The 15,244-nt window shown below is 53.5% G+C and overlaps 1 protein-coding gene across 1 annotated transcript in view; it reads left to right on the forward strand.

Annotated features, from left to right (window-relative positions):
- The window catches only part of scrib (scribble planar cell polarity protein), a 289,526-nt gene that overhangs the window by 122,257 nt on the left and 152,025 nt on the right, over positions 1-15,244 (forward strand). The window contains exons 21-23 of the mRNA XM_078534268.1: positions 655-831; positions 3,452-3,568; positions 12,875-13,069. Coding sequence (XP_078390394.1) covers positions 655-831; positions 3,452-3,568; positions 12,875-13,069 — 489 coding nt within the window. The remainder of the gene's footprint in view (positions 1-654; positions 832-3,451; positions 3,569-12,874; positions 13,070-15,244) is intronic.

Below are 15,244 nucleotides of genomic sequence, written 5' to 3' on the forward strand. Positions count from 1 at the left end.
TGGGGCAAGAGAAGGGCAGTGGGATTAGTTTGGGATTGATACAGGGCTATCGTGTGTTGGACTGAGTGAGGTGAAATGCCTAATGGTAGTGATGGAGATATGTAAAGGTGTTTGACCTGCAGCCCTGGCATTCTGAGATTCACAGGAATGATTCCAGGGATAAAGAACTGTAGATATGAGGATAGATTGGAGAGGTCGGGACTGTTTTCCTTGGAGAAAAGAAGGCTGAGAAGAGACTTGATAGAGGTATTCAAGATCCTGAGGGGTGTGGACAGGGTAAATAGTGAGAAACTGTTCCCACTCAAGAGAACATCAAGAACTAGAGGGCACTGATTCAGGAGAATTGGCAAAAGGAGTAAATGTGATGTGAGGAAAACAATTTTAACCTAGAAGATGGCTAGCGTCTAGAACAATTTTCCTGAAAGGGTGGTTGGAGACAGGTTCGATTGAGGTATTCAAAGGGGAATTGGATGCTATCTGAAAAGAGAGAATGTGTAGGGTTACGGGGATATGGCAGGGGAGTGGGATTAGGTGGAATGCTCTTTTGGAAAGCCAGTACAGACTGAACAGGCTGAATGACTGCCTCCTGCACTGTAAAGGTACTGTAAAGGTACTGTGACCTATGATGACTCTTGCCTCCTGTTGTTATTTTAGGTTATTCGGGATGGACTGGCAGCTCGCACTGGGCTGCGGGTTGGAGACCGTATTTTGGAAGTCAATGGCATTGATCTTCGCCATGCGACACATCAAGAGGCGGTGATGGCCCTGCTGTCCAACCAGCAGGAGATCCGGTTACTGGTGCGCAGGGATCCCCCTCCCCCAGGAATGCAGGTGGGTAATGAGAGAAGCTCCACTCTGATGGAGACAGGGCATTCAATAGTGGGACTGAGCTCCCAGCCGATTCTCAATATCGCCTCTCCTCAGCTGCCTTGTGCTGTCTGAAATCAGCTATTTTTCCGTATTGATTTTCTTTCTTATTTGTTCATGGGATGTGGGCTTCGCTGGCTGGGCCAGCATTTATTGTCCATCCCTAGTTGCCCTTGAGAAGGTGGTGGTGAGTTGCTTCTTGAACCTCTGCAGTCCATGTGTTGTCAGTACACCTACAGTGCTGTTAGGGAGGATTTTGACCCAGCGATAGTGAAGGAATGACAATATCGTTTCAAGTCAGGATGGTGAGTGGCTAGGAGGGGAAATACAGGTGGTGGTGTTCCCAGGCCCCTGATGTGTCAGAGGATCCTTGGTAAGTTGGTGCAGTGCATCCTGTAGGTGTCAACTATCAATAAGTAACACGTGCACCTCCTAGGCAGAATGTTGTGGACTCAAATTATACTCTGACTAGAGCAGAAAAATTGAGGCTGACAATCTAGTGATGGAATGCTACCTTGTCAGGGGTGCCATCTTCCAGAGGAGATGTTAAACCAAGGTCCCATCTACCTTCCGATGTGGACATAAAATACTCCGCAGCTACTGTTTTGAGGAAGAGCAAGGGAGGCATCTCTGTAGTCCTTGGCAATACTTACCTCGCAAACAACATCACAAAAGCAGATTATCATGCATAACAACAACACTGGAAGCTTGACACCATCCAGGACAAAAGCCGCCCGCCTGATTGGCACCACATCCACCACCTTAAACATTCACTCCCTCCAACACCGACGCACAGTAGCAGCAGTGTGTGTACCATCTACAAGATGCACTGCAGAAACTTACCAAAGCTCCTTTAACAGCACCTTCCAAACCCACACCCACTACCATCTAGAAGGACAAGAGCAGCAGATAGATGGGAACACCACCACCTGGAAGCTCCCCTCCAAGTCACTCACCATCCTGACTTGGAAATATATCGCCGTTTCTTCACTGTCGCTGGGGTGGGCTGGGCTGGGGTGTGCAGGGAGTGGAAGACAGGGCCAGGCTGGGGGTGCGTGGGAGGGCGGGGGACAGGACTGGGCTGGGGGACTGCGGGGAGGGGGGGAACAGGGCTGGGGGACTGCGGGGAGGGGGGGACAGGGCTGGGGGAGTGCGGGGAGGGGTGTGCGGGGAGGGGGGGGGGGGGGCGGGAACAAGGCTGGGGGAGTGCGGGGAGTAGCGGACAAGGCTGGGGGAGTGCGGGGATGGGGGGGACAGGGCTGGGGGAGTGCGGGGAGGGGGGGGGACAGGGCCGGGCTGGGGGAGTGGGGGGACAGGGCTGGGGGAGTGCGGGGAGTGGGGGACAGGGCTGGGCTGGGGGAGTGCGGGGAGTGGGGAACAGGGCTGGGCTGGGGGAGTGCGGGGAGTGGGGAACAGGGCTGGGGGAGTGCGGGGAGGGGGGGGACAGGGCTGGGGGAGTGCGGGGAGTAGCGGACAAGGCTGGGGGAGTGCGGGGATGGGGGGGACAGGGCTGGGCTGGGGGAGTGCGGGGAGTGGGGAACAGGGCTGGGGGAGTGCGGGGAGTGGGGAACAGGGCTGGGGGAGTGCGGGGAGTGGGGGACAGGGCTGGGGGAGTGCGGGGAGGGGGGGGACAGGGCTGGGGGAGTGCGGGGAATGGAGGACAGGGCTGGGGGAGTGCGGGGAGTGGGGGACAGGGCTGGGGGAGTGCGGGGAGTGGGGGACAGGGCTGGGGGAGTGCGGGGAGTGGGGGACAGGGCTGGGGGAGTGCGGGGAGTGGGGGACAGGGCTGGGGGAGTGCGGGGAGTGGGGGACAGGGCTGGGGGAGTGCGGGGAGGGGGGGGACAGGGCTGGGGGAGTGCGGGGAATGGAGGACAGGGCTGGGGGAGTGCGGGGAGTGGGGGACAGGGCTGGGGGAGTGCGGGGAGTGGGGGACAGGGCTGGGGGAGTGCGGGGAGGGGGGGGACAGGGCTGGGGGAGTGCGGGGAATGGGGGACAGGGCTGGGGGAGTGCGGGGAGTGGGGGACAGGGCTGGGGGAGTGCGGGGAGTGGGGGACAGGGCTGGGGGAGTGCGGGGAGGGGGGGGACAGGGCTGGGGGAGTGCGGGGAATGGAGGACAGGGCTGGGGGAGTGCGGGGAGTGGGGGACAGGGCTGGGGGAGTGCGGGGAGTGGGGGACAGGGCTGGGGGAGTGCGGGGAGGGGGGGGACAGGGCTGGGGAGTGCGGGGAATGGGGGACAGGGCTGGGGGAGTGCAAGGCGGGGGGGACAGGGCTGGGGGAGTGCGGGGATGGGGGGGACAGGGCTGGGCTGGGGGAGTGCGAGGCGGGGGGGACAGGGCTGGGGGAGTGTGGGGAGTGGGGGACAGGGCTGGGGGTGTGTGGGGAGTGGGGAACAGGGCTGGGGGAGTGTGGGGAGGGGGTGGGGGGGGACAGGGCCGGGCTGGGGGAGTGCGGGGAGTGGGGGACAGGGCTGGGGGAGTGCGGGGAGGAGGTGTGTGGGGAGGGGGTGTGTTAAGGGTCTATTTTATTTGAACAGTGAAAAGCTCCTGATTAAATGCCTGTGCATGTTGTTGTTGTTGTCCCACAGGAGATCCGGATTGAGAAGCTGCCGGGAGAGAAGTTGGGGATCAGTATCCGTGGGGGAGCCAAAGGCCACCCTGGAAATCCACTCGATACGACAGATGAAGGGATCTTTATTTCAAAGGTACTGAATCATCAGGCAAACTGGCCCCAGACAGGGCTACAGCACCATGGGTTTGACTGTGACACTGACTGAACAGGCAACTCCGTGTGTTCTCCCCGTCACTGACTGAACAGGCACCTCCGTGTCTTCCCCCTGTCACTGACTGAACAGGCAACTCCGTGTCTTCCCCCGTCACTGACTGAACAGGCAACTCCGTGTCTTCCCCCTGTCACTGACTGAACAGGCACCTCCGTGTCTTCCGCCTGTCACTGACTGAACAGGCAACTCCGTGTCTTCCCCCTGTCACTGACTGAACAGGCAACTCCGTGTGTTCCCCCGTCACTGACTGAACAGGCACCTCCGTGTCTTCCCCCTGTCACTGACTGAACAGGCAACTCCGTGTCTTCCCCCTGTCACTGACTGAACAGGCATCTCCGTGTCTTCCCCCTGTCACTGACTGAACAGGCAACTCCGTGTGATCTCCCTGTCACTGACTGAACAGGCACCTCCGTGTCTTCCCCCTGTCACTGACTGAACAGGCACCTCCGTGTCTTCCCCCTGTCACTGACTGAACAGGCAACTCCGTGTCTTCCCCCTGTCACTGACTGAACAGGCAACTCCGTGTGATCTCCCTGTCACTGACTGAACAGGCACCTCCGTGTCTTCCCCCTGTCACTGACTGAACAGGCACCTCCGTGTCTTCCCCCTGTCACTGACTGAACAGGCAACTCCGTGTCTTCCCCCTGTCACTGACTGAACAGGCAACTCCGTGTCTTCCCCCTGTCACTGACTGAACAGGCACCTCCGTGTCTTCCCCCTGTCACTGACTGAACAGGCACCTCCGTGTCTTCCCCCTGTCACTGACTGAACAGGCACCTCCGTGTCTTCCCCCTGTCACTGACTGAACAGGCAACTCCGTGTGTTCTCCCTGTCACTGACTGAACAGGCACCTCCGTGTCTTCCCCCTGTCACTGACTGAACAGGCAACTCCGTGTCTTCCCCCTGTCACTGACTGAACAGGTACCTCCGTGTCTTCCCCCTGTCACTGACTGAACAGGCAACTCCGTGTCTTCCCCCGTCACTGACTGAACAGGCACCTCCGTGTCTTCCCCCTGTCACTGACTGAACAGGCAACTCCGTGTGTTCTCCCTGTCACTGACTGAACAGGTACCTCCGTGTCTTCCCCCTGTCACTGACTGAACAGGCAACTCCGTGTGTTCTCCCCGTCACTGACTGAACAGGCAACTCCGTGTCTTCCCCCTGTCACTGACTGAACAGGCAACTCCGTGTCTTCCCCCTGTCACTGACTGAACAGGCACCTCCGTGTCTTCCGCCTGTCACTGACTGAACAGGCAACTCCGTGTCTTCCCCCTGTCACTGACTGAACAGGCACCTCCGTGTCTTCCCCCTGTCACTGACTGAACAGGCACCTCCGTGTCTTCCCCCTGTCACTGACTGAACAGGCACCTCCGTGTCTTCCGCCTGTCACTGACTGAACAGGCAACTCCGTGTCTTCCCCCTGTCACTGACTGAACAGGCACCTCCGTGTCTTCCGCCTGTCACTGACTGAACAGGCACCTCCGTGTCTTCCCCCTGTCACTGACTGAACAGGCACCTCCGTGTCTTCCGCCTGTCACTGACTGAACAGGCACCTCCGTGTCTTCCCCCTGTCACTGACTGAACAGGCACCTCCGTGTCTTCCCCCTGTCACTGACTGAACAGGCACCTCCGTGTCTTCCGCCTGTCACTGACTGAACAGGCAACTCCGTGTCTTCCCCCTGTCACTGACTGAACAGGCACCTCCGTGTCTTCCCCCTGTCACTGACTGAACAGGCACCTCCGTGTCTTCCGCCTGTCACTGACTGAACAGGCAACTCCGTGTCTTCCCCCTGTCACTGACTGAACAGGCACCTCCGTGTCTTCCCCCTGTCACTGACTGAACAGGCACCTCCGTGTGTTCTCCCCGTCACTGACTAAGGTCAGGGCACAGAACCAGGACCTTTCCACATCTCATCTCACTTGGTACTTTGTATGTGAGAATCCAGGCAATAGTTGCTGGCCTATTTGGTCATGATGTGCCTCACAGTTGAGCCCAATGGCTGCACAGGCTCGCAGACCCCCCCGCCCCAGGTTACAGGTTCGCAGACCCCCCCGCCCCGGTTACAGGCTCGCGGCCCCCCCTCCCGGTTACAGGTTCGCAGACCCCCCCGCCCCGGTTACAGGTTCGCAGACCCCCCCGCCCCGGTTACAGGTTCGCAGACCCCCCCGCCCCGGTTACAGGTTCGCAGACCCCCCCGCCCCGGTTACAGGTTCGCAGACCCCCCCGCCCCGGTTACAGGTTCGCAGACCCCCCCGCCCCAGGTTACAGGTTCGCAGACCCCCCCGCCCCAGGTTACAGGTTCGCAGACCCCCCCGCCCCGGTTACAGGTTCGCAGACCCCCCCGCCCCAGGTTACAGGTTCGCAGACCCCCCCGCCCCGGTTACAGGTTCGCAGACCCCCCCGCCCCGGTTACAGGTTCGCAGACCCCCCCGCCCCGGTTACAGGTTCGCAGACCCCCCCTCCCGGTTACAGGCTCACGGCCCCCTCCCGGTTACAGGCTCACGGCCCCCTCCCGGTTACAGGCTCACGGCCCCCTCCCGGTTACAGGCTCACGGCCCCCTCCCGGTTACAGGCTCGTGGCCCCCTCCCGGTTACAGGCTCACGGCCCCCTCCCGGTTACAGGCTCGCGGACCCCTCCCGGTTACAGGCTCACGGCCCCCTCCCGGTTACAGGCTCACGGACCCCTCCCGGTTACAGGCTCACGGCCCCCTCCCGGTTACAGGCTCGCGGACCCCTCCCGGTTACAGGCTCACGGCCCCCTCCCGGTTACAGGCTCACGGACCCCTCCCGGTTACAGGCTCACGGCCCCCTCCCGGTTACAGGCTCACGGCCCCCTCCCGGTTACAGGCTCACGGCCCCCTCCCGGTTACAGGCTCCCGGACCCCTCCCGGTTACAGGCTCCCGGACCCCTCCCGGTTACAGGCTCACGGCCCCCTCCCGGTTACAGGCTCACGGCCCCCTCCCGGTTACAGGCTCACGGCCCCCTCCCGGTTACAGGCTCGCGGACCCCTCCCGGTTACAGGCTCACGGCCCCCTCCCGGTTACAGGCTCCCGGACCCCTCCGGTTACAGGTTCACATTCCAGGATGAGCTTGAGAATCAACAATAACACAATCCTGATTCCCTTTCCCTCTCCATCAGGCAGTGGTACTGGGGCCGATTGGTATCGTGCTGCAGCCAATTGATTAACTCAGTCCCATTACAGCTCGAGTTCAGTGCAGATAGAGCTGGGGTTCAGTGTTGGGGGGATTCAGTGCAGATAGAGCTGGGGTTCAGAGTCGTGGGGATTCAGTGCAGATAGAGCTGGGGTTCAGTGTCGTGGAGACTCAGTGCAGATAGAGCTGGGGTTCAGTGTCTTGGGGATTCAGTGCAGATAGAGCTGGGGTTCAGTGTCCTGGGGACTCAGTGCAGATAGAGCTGGGGTTCAGTGTCGTGGGGACTCGGTGCAGATAGAGCTGGGGTTCAGTGTCGTGGGGACTCGGTGCAGATAGAGCTGGGGTTCAGTGTCGTGGGGACTCGGTGCAGATAGAGCTGGGGTTCAGTGTCGTGGGGACTCGGTGCAGATAGAGCTGGGGTTCAGTGTCGTGGGGACTCGGTGCAGATAGAGCTGGGATTCAGTGTCGTGGAGACTCAGTGCAGATAGAGCTGGGGTTCAGTGTCCTGGGGACTCAGTGCAGATAGAGCTGGGGTTCAGTGTCATGGGGACTCAGTGCAGATAGAGCTGGGGTTCAGTGTCCTGGGGACTCAGTGCAGGTAGAGCTGGGGTTCAGTGTCGTGGGGACTCAGTGCAGATAGAGCTGGGGTTCAGTGTCCTGGGGACTCAGTGCAGGTAGAGCTGGGGTTCAGTGTCGTGGGGACTCAGTGCAGATAGAGCTGGGGTTCAGTGTCGTGGGGACTCGGTGCAGATAGAGCTGGGATTCAGTGTCGTGGAGACTCAGTGCAGATAGAGCTGGGGTTCAGTGTCGGGGGGATTCAGTGCAGATAGAGCTGGGGTTCAGTGTCGTGGGGACTCAGTGCAGATAGAGCTGGGGTTCAATGTCGTGGGGATTCAGTGCAGATAGAGCTGGGGTTCAGTGTTGTGGGGGCTCAGTGCAGATAGAGCTGGGGTTCAGTGTCCTGGGGACTCAGTGCAGGTAGAGCTGGGGTTCAGTGTCGTGGGGACTCAGTGCAGATAGAGCTGGGGTTCAGTGTCGTGGGGATTCAGTGCAGATAGAGCTGGGGTTCAGTGTCCTGGGGACTCAGTGCAGATAGAGCTGGGGTTCAGTGTCGTGGGGACTCGGTGCAGATAGAGCTAGGGTTCAGTGTCTTGGGGATTCAGTGCAGATAGAGCTGGGGTTCAGTGTCGTGGGGATTCAGTGCAGATAGAGCTGGGGTTCAGTGTCGTGGGGATTCAGTGCAGATAGAGCTGGGGTTCAGTGACGTGGGGACTCAGTGCAGATAGAGCTGGGGTTCAGTGTCGTGGGGATTCAGTGCAGATAGAGCTGGGGTTCAGTGTCGTGGGGATTCAGTGCAGATAGAGCTGGGGTTCAGTGTCTTGGGGATTCAGTGCAGATAGAGCTGGGGTTCAGTGTCGTGAGGATTCAGTGCAGATAGAGCTGGGGTTCAGAGTCGTGGGGACTCAGTGCAGATAGAGCTGGGGTTCAGTGTCGGGGGGATTCAGTGCAGATAGAGCTGGGGTTCAGTGTCGGGGGGATTCAGTGCAGATAGAGCTGGGGTTCAGTGTTGGGGGGATTCAGTGCAGATAGAGCTGGGGTTCAGTGTCGTGGGGACTCAGTGCAGATAGAGCTGGGGTTCAGTGTCCTGGGGACTCAGTGCAGGTAGAGCTGGGGTTCAGTGTCGTGGGGACTCAGTGCAGATAGAGCTGGGGTTCAGTGTCGTGGGGACTCAGTGCAGATAGAGCTGGGGTTCAGTGTCGTGGGGATTCAGTGCAGATAGAGCTGGGGTTCAGTGTCGTGGGGACTCAGTGCAGATAGAGCTGGGGTTCAGTGTCGTGGGGATTCAGTGCAGATAGAGCTGGGGTTCAGTGTCCTGGGGACTCAGTGCAGATAGAGCTGGGGTTCAGTGTCGTGGGGACTCGGTGCAGATAGAGCTGGGGTTCAGTGTCTTGGGGATTCAGTGCAGATAGAGCTGGGGTTCAGTGTCGTGGGGATTCAGTGCAGATAGAGCTGGGGTTCAGTGTCGTGGGGATTCAGTGCAGATAGAGCTGGGGTTCAGTGTCGTGGGGACTCGGTGCAGATAGAGCTGGGGTTCAGTGTCGTGTGGACTCGGTGCAGATAGAGCTGGGGTTCAGTGTCGTGGGGACTCGGTGCAGATAGAGCTGGGGTTCAGTGTCGTGGGGACTCAGTGCAGATAGAGCTGGGGTTCAGTGTCGTGGGAATTCAGTTCTGAATCCCTAATTCTCCACCTCCTGTTCCATGCTCTGAATTTCCCCTACGGTTCCCAGTCCCCTGCCCCCAGCCCCCTGCCAATGCAGTTGAAACCCTGCCTCCCCCCCGCCCCCACCACCAACCAACATCACTAGCGAATCTCCCTGCGAGGATATTTGTCCCAGCCCTGTTCAGGTGTAGACCGTCCAGTTTGTTCAGGTCCCACCTTCCCCAGACTGGCCCCAATGCCTCAGAAATCTTATGCTCTCCCCCCTACACCAGCTTTTCAGCCCCACATGTTTATTCGCTCAATTCTCCTATCTCTATACTCACTTGCTCCTGGGACTGGGAGTAATCCTGTGATTACTGCTTTAGATGTCCTGCTTTTTGGTTTCCTTCCTAGCTCCCAAAAATATGCTTTCAGGCCCTCCTCCCCTTTCCTACTTAAGACATTTGTGCCAACAGTGACCACAACCTCTGGCTGCTCACCCTCTCCCAGAGGAATGTCCTGCAGCCGCTCCATGATACCCTTGACCCTGGCGCCAAGGAAGCAACATATTGTCCTGGAGTTATATTTACAGCCACAGCAATGCCTGCCTGTCCCCCTAACTAACAAACCCCCTATCACTCCCTCTCTTCCCCATTTCCTCCTTCCTTTCTGTATGGCAGAGCTGCTTGTGGTGCCACAAACCTAGCTCTGACTGTACTCCTCCAAGGAAGCAACGCCTCACCGGTATCCAAAACGGAAAACCCAGCGATCCTAGGAGCTCCTGCAGTGCCTCCCTAGTTCTCTTGGAAGGTATGGTGGTCACCCATTCCCTTCCTGCCTCCAGGCTCCTAAGCTGTGGTGTGACCACCTCTCTGACTGTGCTATGCACAAAGCTCTCAGCCCCGCGGATAAGCCACAGTGACTCCAGCCACCACATGAGCTCCGAAGCCCCGAGTTCAGGGTTCTACAGCTGGTGACACTTTTTGCACATGTGGCCGTCTAGGATACCAGTAGCATCCATGACTTCCCACATATTACAGGACACACATTCTGCACGACCGAGTTGTCCTTCCATGGCTTCAATTTACTTCCCTTCTGTTAACTTTATTTTACTTTGGTTTACTTATACTGCTTTATTTTACCTGGCCTCTGGCTGCTCACCCTCTCCCAGAGGAATGTCCTGCAGCCGCTCCATGATACCCTTGACCCTGGCGCCAAGGAAGCAACATATTGTCCTGGAGTTATATTTACAGCCACAGCAATGCCTGCCTGTCCCCCTAACTAACAAACCCCCTATTGCTTGTGTTTCTTACTGAAATCTAAGTATCTTCTTTTAAAAAGAATGTGTTTGTCTAATTTTCAGCTACTTGATGACCCTCCCTAACAGCAGTTTCTCACCAACCAGTGAACTTATGTTTCTCCTGTGTTATCACTCTTGGATGTTTTCAAAACTCAACCCTCACATGCAGCTTTTCAACTCCTGCTCTCCTGCAGACTGAGAAAGATAGAGAAAGGAAAGATCACCTGACTCCCCTTCTCACCAAACTCCCTTCTGCACCAAACTCGCAGTAATTTCACTCTCTACCAATTTGCACTCTGTGCAACCCTTCAGTCTCAGAATCATACAGTGCTGAAGAGGCCCTTCGGCCCATCGAGTCTGCGCCAACACGTCCTTTAATCCAAATCAATTATATAAATTGTGAAAAGTTGAGGCCCCAGCATTGATCCCTGTGGCACATCACTAATTACATCTTGCCAACCAGAAAAAGACCCATTTATGTATATCCTCTGTTTCCTGTTAGCTAGCCAAGCTTCTACCCATGTCACCTACACCATGAGCTTTTATTTTCCGCATTAGCCTTTGATGTGGCACCTTCTCAAATCCCTTCTGAAAATCTAAATACCGTACATTCACCGATTCCCCTTTATCCACAGCATATGTGACTCCTTCAGAGAACTGCAATAAATTGGTTAAACATGATTTCCATTTCAGCAAACCATGTCGACTCTGCCTGATTGCCTTGAATTTTTCAAAATACTCTGCCATAACATCTTTAATAGTTTCTAACATTTTCCCTATGACAGATGTTAGGCTAATTGGCCTGTAGTTTCCTGCTTTCCATCTCGCTCCCTTTTTGAATAAAGGAGTTACATTTGTTATTTTCCAATGGAACCTTCCCCGAATCTAGGGAATTTTAGAAAGTTAAAACCAACGCATCAACCATCTCACTAGCCACATCTTTTAAGATCCTAGGATGTAGTCCATTAGGGCTTGGGGAACTAGACTGCAGTTCCAATTTGCTCAGCACCACTTCCCTGGTGATTGTAATTTCCCTGTGTTCTTCCCTCCCTCCCTTCCAGTTCCTGATTTACAGCTATTTCTGGGATGTTACTTGTGTTCTCTATAATGAAGACCGATGCAAAATACCTGTTCAATTCATCTGCCATCTCCTTATTTTCCATGATCAATTCCCCAGACTCACTTTCTATCGGACCAATGCTTACTTTGTTAACTTTTCTTATTTAAATATCAATAGAAGCTCTTACTATCTATTTTTATATTTCTAGCTAGCTTTCTCTCATTCTCTAATTTTTCTCTCCTTATTAATCTTTTTGTCATTCTTTGCTGTTCCTTATATTCTATCCAGCCTTCTGATCTGCCACCCATCCTTGTGCAATTATATGCTTTTGCTTTAAGTTTGATACTATCTTTAACTTTTTTAGTTAACCACAGATGGTGGATCCTCCTGTCGGAATTTTTCTTTCTCATTTATTCTGAAATATCCCTTTAAATGTCTGCCACTGCATCTCGATTGACCTATCCCTTAACCTCATTTGCCAGTTCAATTTAGCTAGCTCTGCTTTCATGCCCTCATAATTGCCCTTATTTAAGTTGAAAGTACTAGCCCTGGACCCACTTCTCCCCCTCAAACTGAATGTAAAACTCAATCATATGATGGTTGCTGTTATCTCGGGGCTGCCTTCACTATGAGGTCATTAATGAATCCTGCCTCGTTGCACAATAGCAGGTCTAGTATGGCCTGCTCTTTGGTTGGCTCCAGAACGTGCTGTTCTAAAAAACTATCGCTAAAGCACTCTATGAACCCCTCATCTAGGCTACATTTTTCCATCTGATTTATCCAGATTAAAATTCCCTGTGGTTATTGCTGTACTTTTCTGACAAGCTCCGATTATTTCTTCCTTTGTACTCTGCCCTACCATGTGGTTACTGTTAGGAGGCCTGTATACCACTCCCACAAGTGACTCCTTGCCTTGATCATTTCTCATCTCTATGGGTCTCGAAGATTTCAGGTGTTGGGGCTGTGACCACCTCCTTCGGCAGCTTGTTCCACTGTGGGACTGTCCCCAGGAAGAAAGACTGCTGATATACTGTCTTGGAAACAAATGGCCTCTGTAGTTTGTGTGGATGTCATTGCCAGAGGGCAGTCAGTACCCACCTCTGTCAATTCCCACCAGCCCACTCCACACTGTATAGAACATGGTTAGTCCAAACAACTGCGTCCTATGCTGTAGTCACTCCCATTTCAAATCCCCGATCAAGGATGTGACACTGGCGCAACTCCCACACTTGCTCTTGCAGAATTGTGCGAACTGTTCCTGGATTGCCCCAATCCCACCAGCCAAGGATCCCACACACAACTTGCACACTCCGGGATTGGACGGACAAATGTTTGGAAAGCTATAATTCTGATATTTTTTTTTGCAATACCAAAGATACCTCCTTCGAAATCCAAGAACCCTGTTTGCTTTTGCATGTTATTTGTTGAATGTGGAGTCTCAAGTGAAGGTTATTTTTAAGAAGCTACAAAGAACTCCATTTATTGGTGATGAGAGTTTCTGTGTGCCCCGTAGGTGAGTTCTAGTGGAGCAGCAGCGAGGGATGGCAGACTGCATGTCGGCCTGAGAATCCTGGAAGTCAACAACCACAGCCTGCTGGGAATGACGCACACGGAAGCAGTCCGCATCCTGCGAGGGATTGGAGACACGTTAACAATGCTGGTCTGTGATGGATTTGACCCGAGGGCAGCTTCGGCCATAGCCATAGAGGTAAAGAAGGCTGGCTTGTGAATATGGGCTTCAGTTTACTGAATGTGGGCATTATGTGTCTCTGTATGAGACAGATGAACAGAGACTGAGAGAGTAGGCGTTTATGAGAGTGTTAGAGTTGGTTTTCATATTGGGAGTAAATGGGATCATGTCCTGGTGGGATTCTGAATAATTGTCAGGTCATCCTTTTGGGATTCGAAACTGTGGGAAACGGAGATGAGCTTTTACCCATCAAGAGCTTTGCCCAGTTTACTGTGGACAGTCTCAGTCTCATCATATTGAAACCAGCCTTACCTAAATCTAGAATCTTAGTAGCTGGTTCATGTTTCTCCCCCTCAAATGCTACATTGATCTCGATAATATTATGAATGTTATTAGATAAAGGTTCACACACTGTGAGACTGTTAACGGAATCTGGTTCATTACAAAGTTTAAAATGCATTCCCCCTTGTTGGTTCTGGAGTAACGTTGTTGCAGAAACTATTCCAGACACACTAAAGAAATTCATTACGTTTCTGATGTGCCAGTTTGCTACTCCCAATCTGTGTGAAAGTTAAAATCCCCCATTAAAACCACTCGGCCTTTGCTACAACTTGTCTAATCTCAGCATTTATGCAAGATATTGTTTATGAGTTGCTGCAAATTATTTCTAACCGTAAAATCTCCACTGTTTACTTCGCTTACATTATTCCTCTCTTATCATTGAAGTGGTTTGATTCCCAATCACTAAGTCTACCCCTCCCCGCTACCATTTTCCCTATCTTACCTGTCGACCTTATAACCTGATATACTTAGTTTCCTGACTGTCTTGCAGTCGTGTCTCAGACATGGCTGCCATGTCATACCCTTCAAGTTGAACTTGCATCAATAATTCATTCAATTTGTATTCTAAGCATTTGTATAAAGAACACCTTTTTGAGCCACACCTTCAATTCTAATGTTTTATCGACATATTTCTCATTTTTCTCTCCTGGCTTCATACACACGGACATACAAAACAGGAGCAGAAGTAGGCCATTTGGCCCTTTGAGCCTGGTCCGCCATTTTAAAAAAAGTGTATTTATTCATGGGATGTGGGTGTCGCTGGCTAGGCCAGCGTTTATTGCCCATTCCTAATTGCCCTTGTTCAGAGGACGTTTAAGAGTCAACCACATTGCTGTGCACCTGGTGTCACATGTAGGCCAGACCAGGTAAGGACGGCAGATTTCCTTTCCTAAAGGATGTTAGTGACCCAGATGGGTTTTTACGACAATCGACAATAAGATGATGGCTGATCTGTTTGTGTTTCAAATTTCACATTTCCCATCTATCCCCAATAACCTTTGATTCCCTTGCCTAACAAGAATCTATCTAGTTCCACCTTAAAAATATTCAGTGACCCTGCCTCCGCTGCCTTCTGAGGCAGAGAGTTCCAAAGTTGCACAACCCTCTGAGGGAAAACATTTCTCCTCATCTCCATCCTAAAAGGGCGACCCCTAATTTTAAAACAATGCCCCCTAGTTCTGGACTCACCCACAAGAGGAAACATCCTTTCCATGTCCACCTTGTCAAGGCCGTTCAGGATCATATATACTTCAATCAAGTCACCCCTCACTCTTCTAAACTCCAGTGGAAACAAGCCCAGTCTGTCCAACCTTTCCTCATAAAACAGCCCACTCATTCCAGGTGTCAATCTAGTAAATCACCTCTGAACTGCCTGCAACCTATTTACATCCTTCCTTAAATATGGAGACTAAAACTGCACACAGTGGTTGAGATGTGGTTTCACCAATGTCCTGTATAGCTGAAGCATAATGTTTTATGTTCAATTCCCCTTGCAATAAAGGATAGCATTCCATTAGCCTTCTCGATTACTTGCTGTACCAACATACTAACTTTTTGTGACTCAGGCACTAGAACACCTAGATCCCTCTGCACCTTGGAATTTTGCAGCCATTCTCCGTTTAAGTAATACTCTGCTTTTTTAATTCTTCCTGCCAAAGTGAACAATTTCACATTTTCCCAGATTATACTCCACCTGCCAGACCTGTCCATTCACTCAACCTATCTATATCTGTCTGCAACCTCCTTATGCCCTTTTCACAACCTACCTTCCTACCTATCTTTGTGTCATCTGCAAATTTAGCTACCATGTCTTCACTCCCCTCATCTAAGTCATTGATGTAAATTGTAAAA

This window comes from Cetorhinus maximus, chromosome 3, assembly GCF_964194155.1.
Source record: "Cetorhinus maximus chromosome 3, sCetMax3.hap1.1, whole genome shotgun sequence".
Lineage (NCBI taxonomy): Eukaryota > Metazoa > Chordata > Chondrichthyes > Lamniformes > Cetorhinidae > Cetorhinus > Cetorhinus maximus.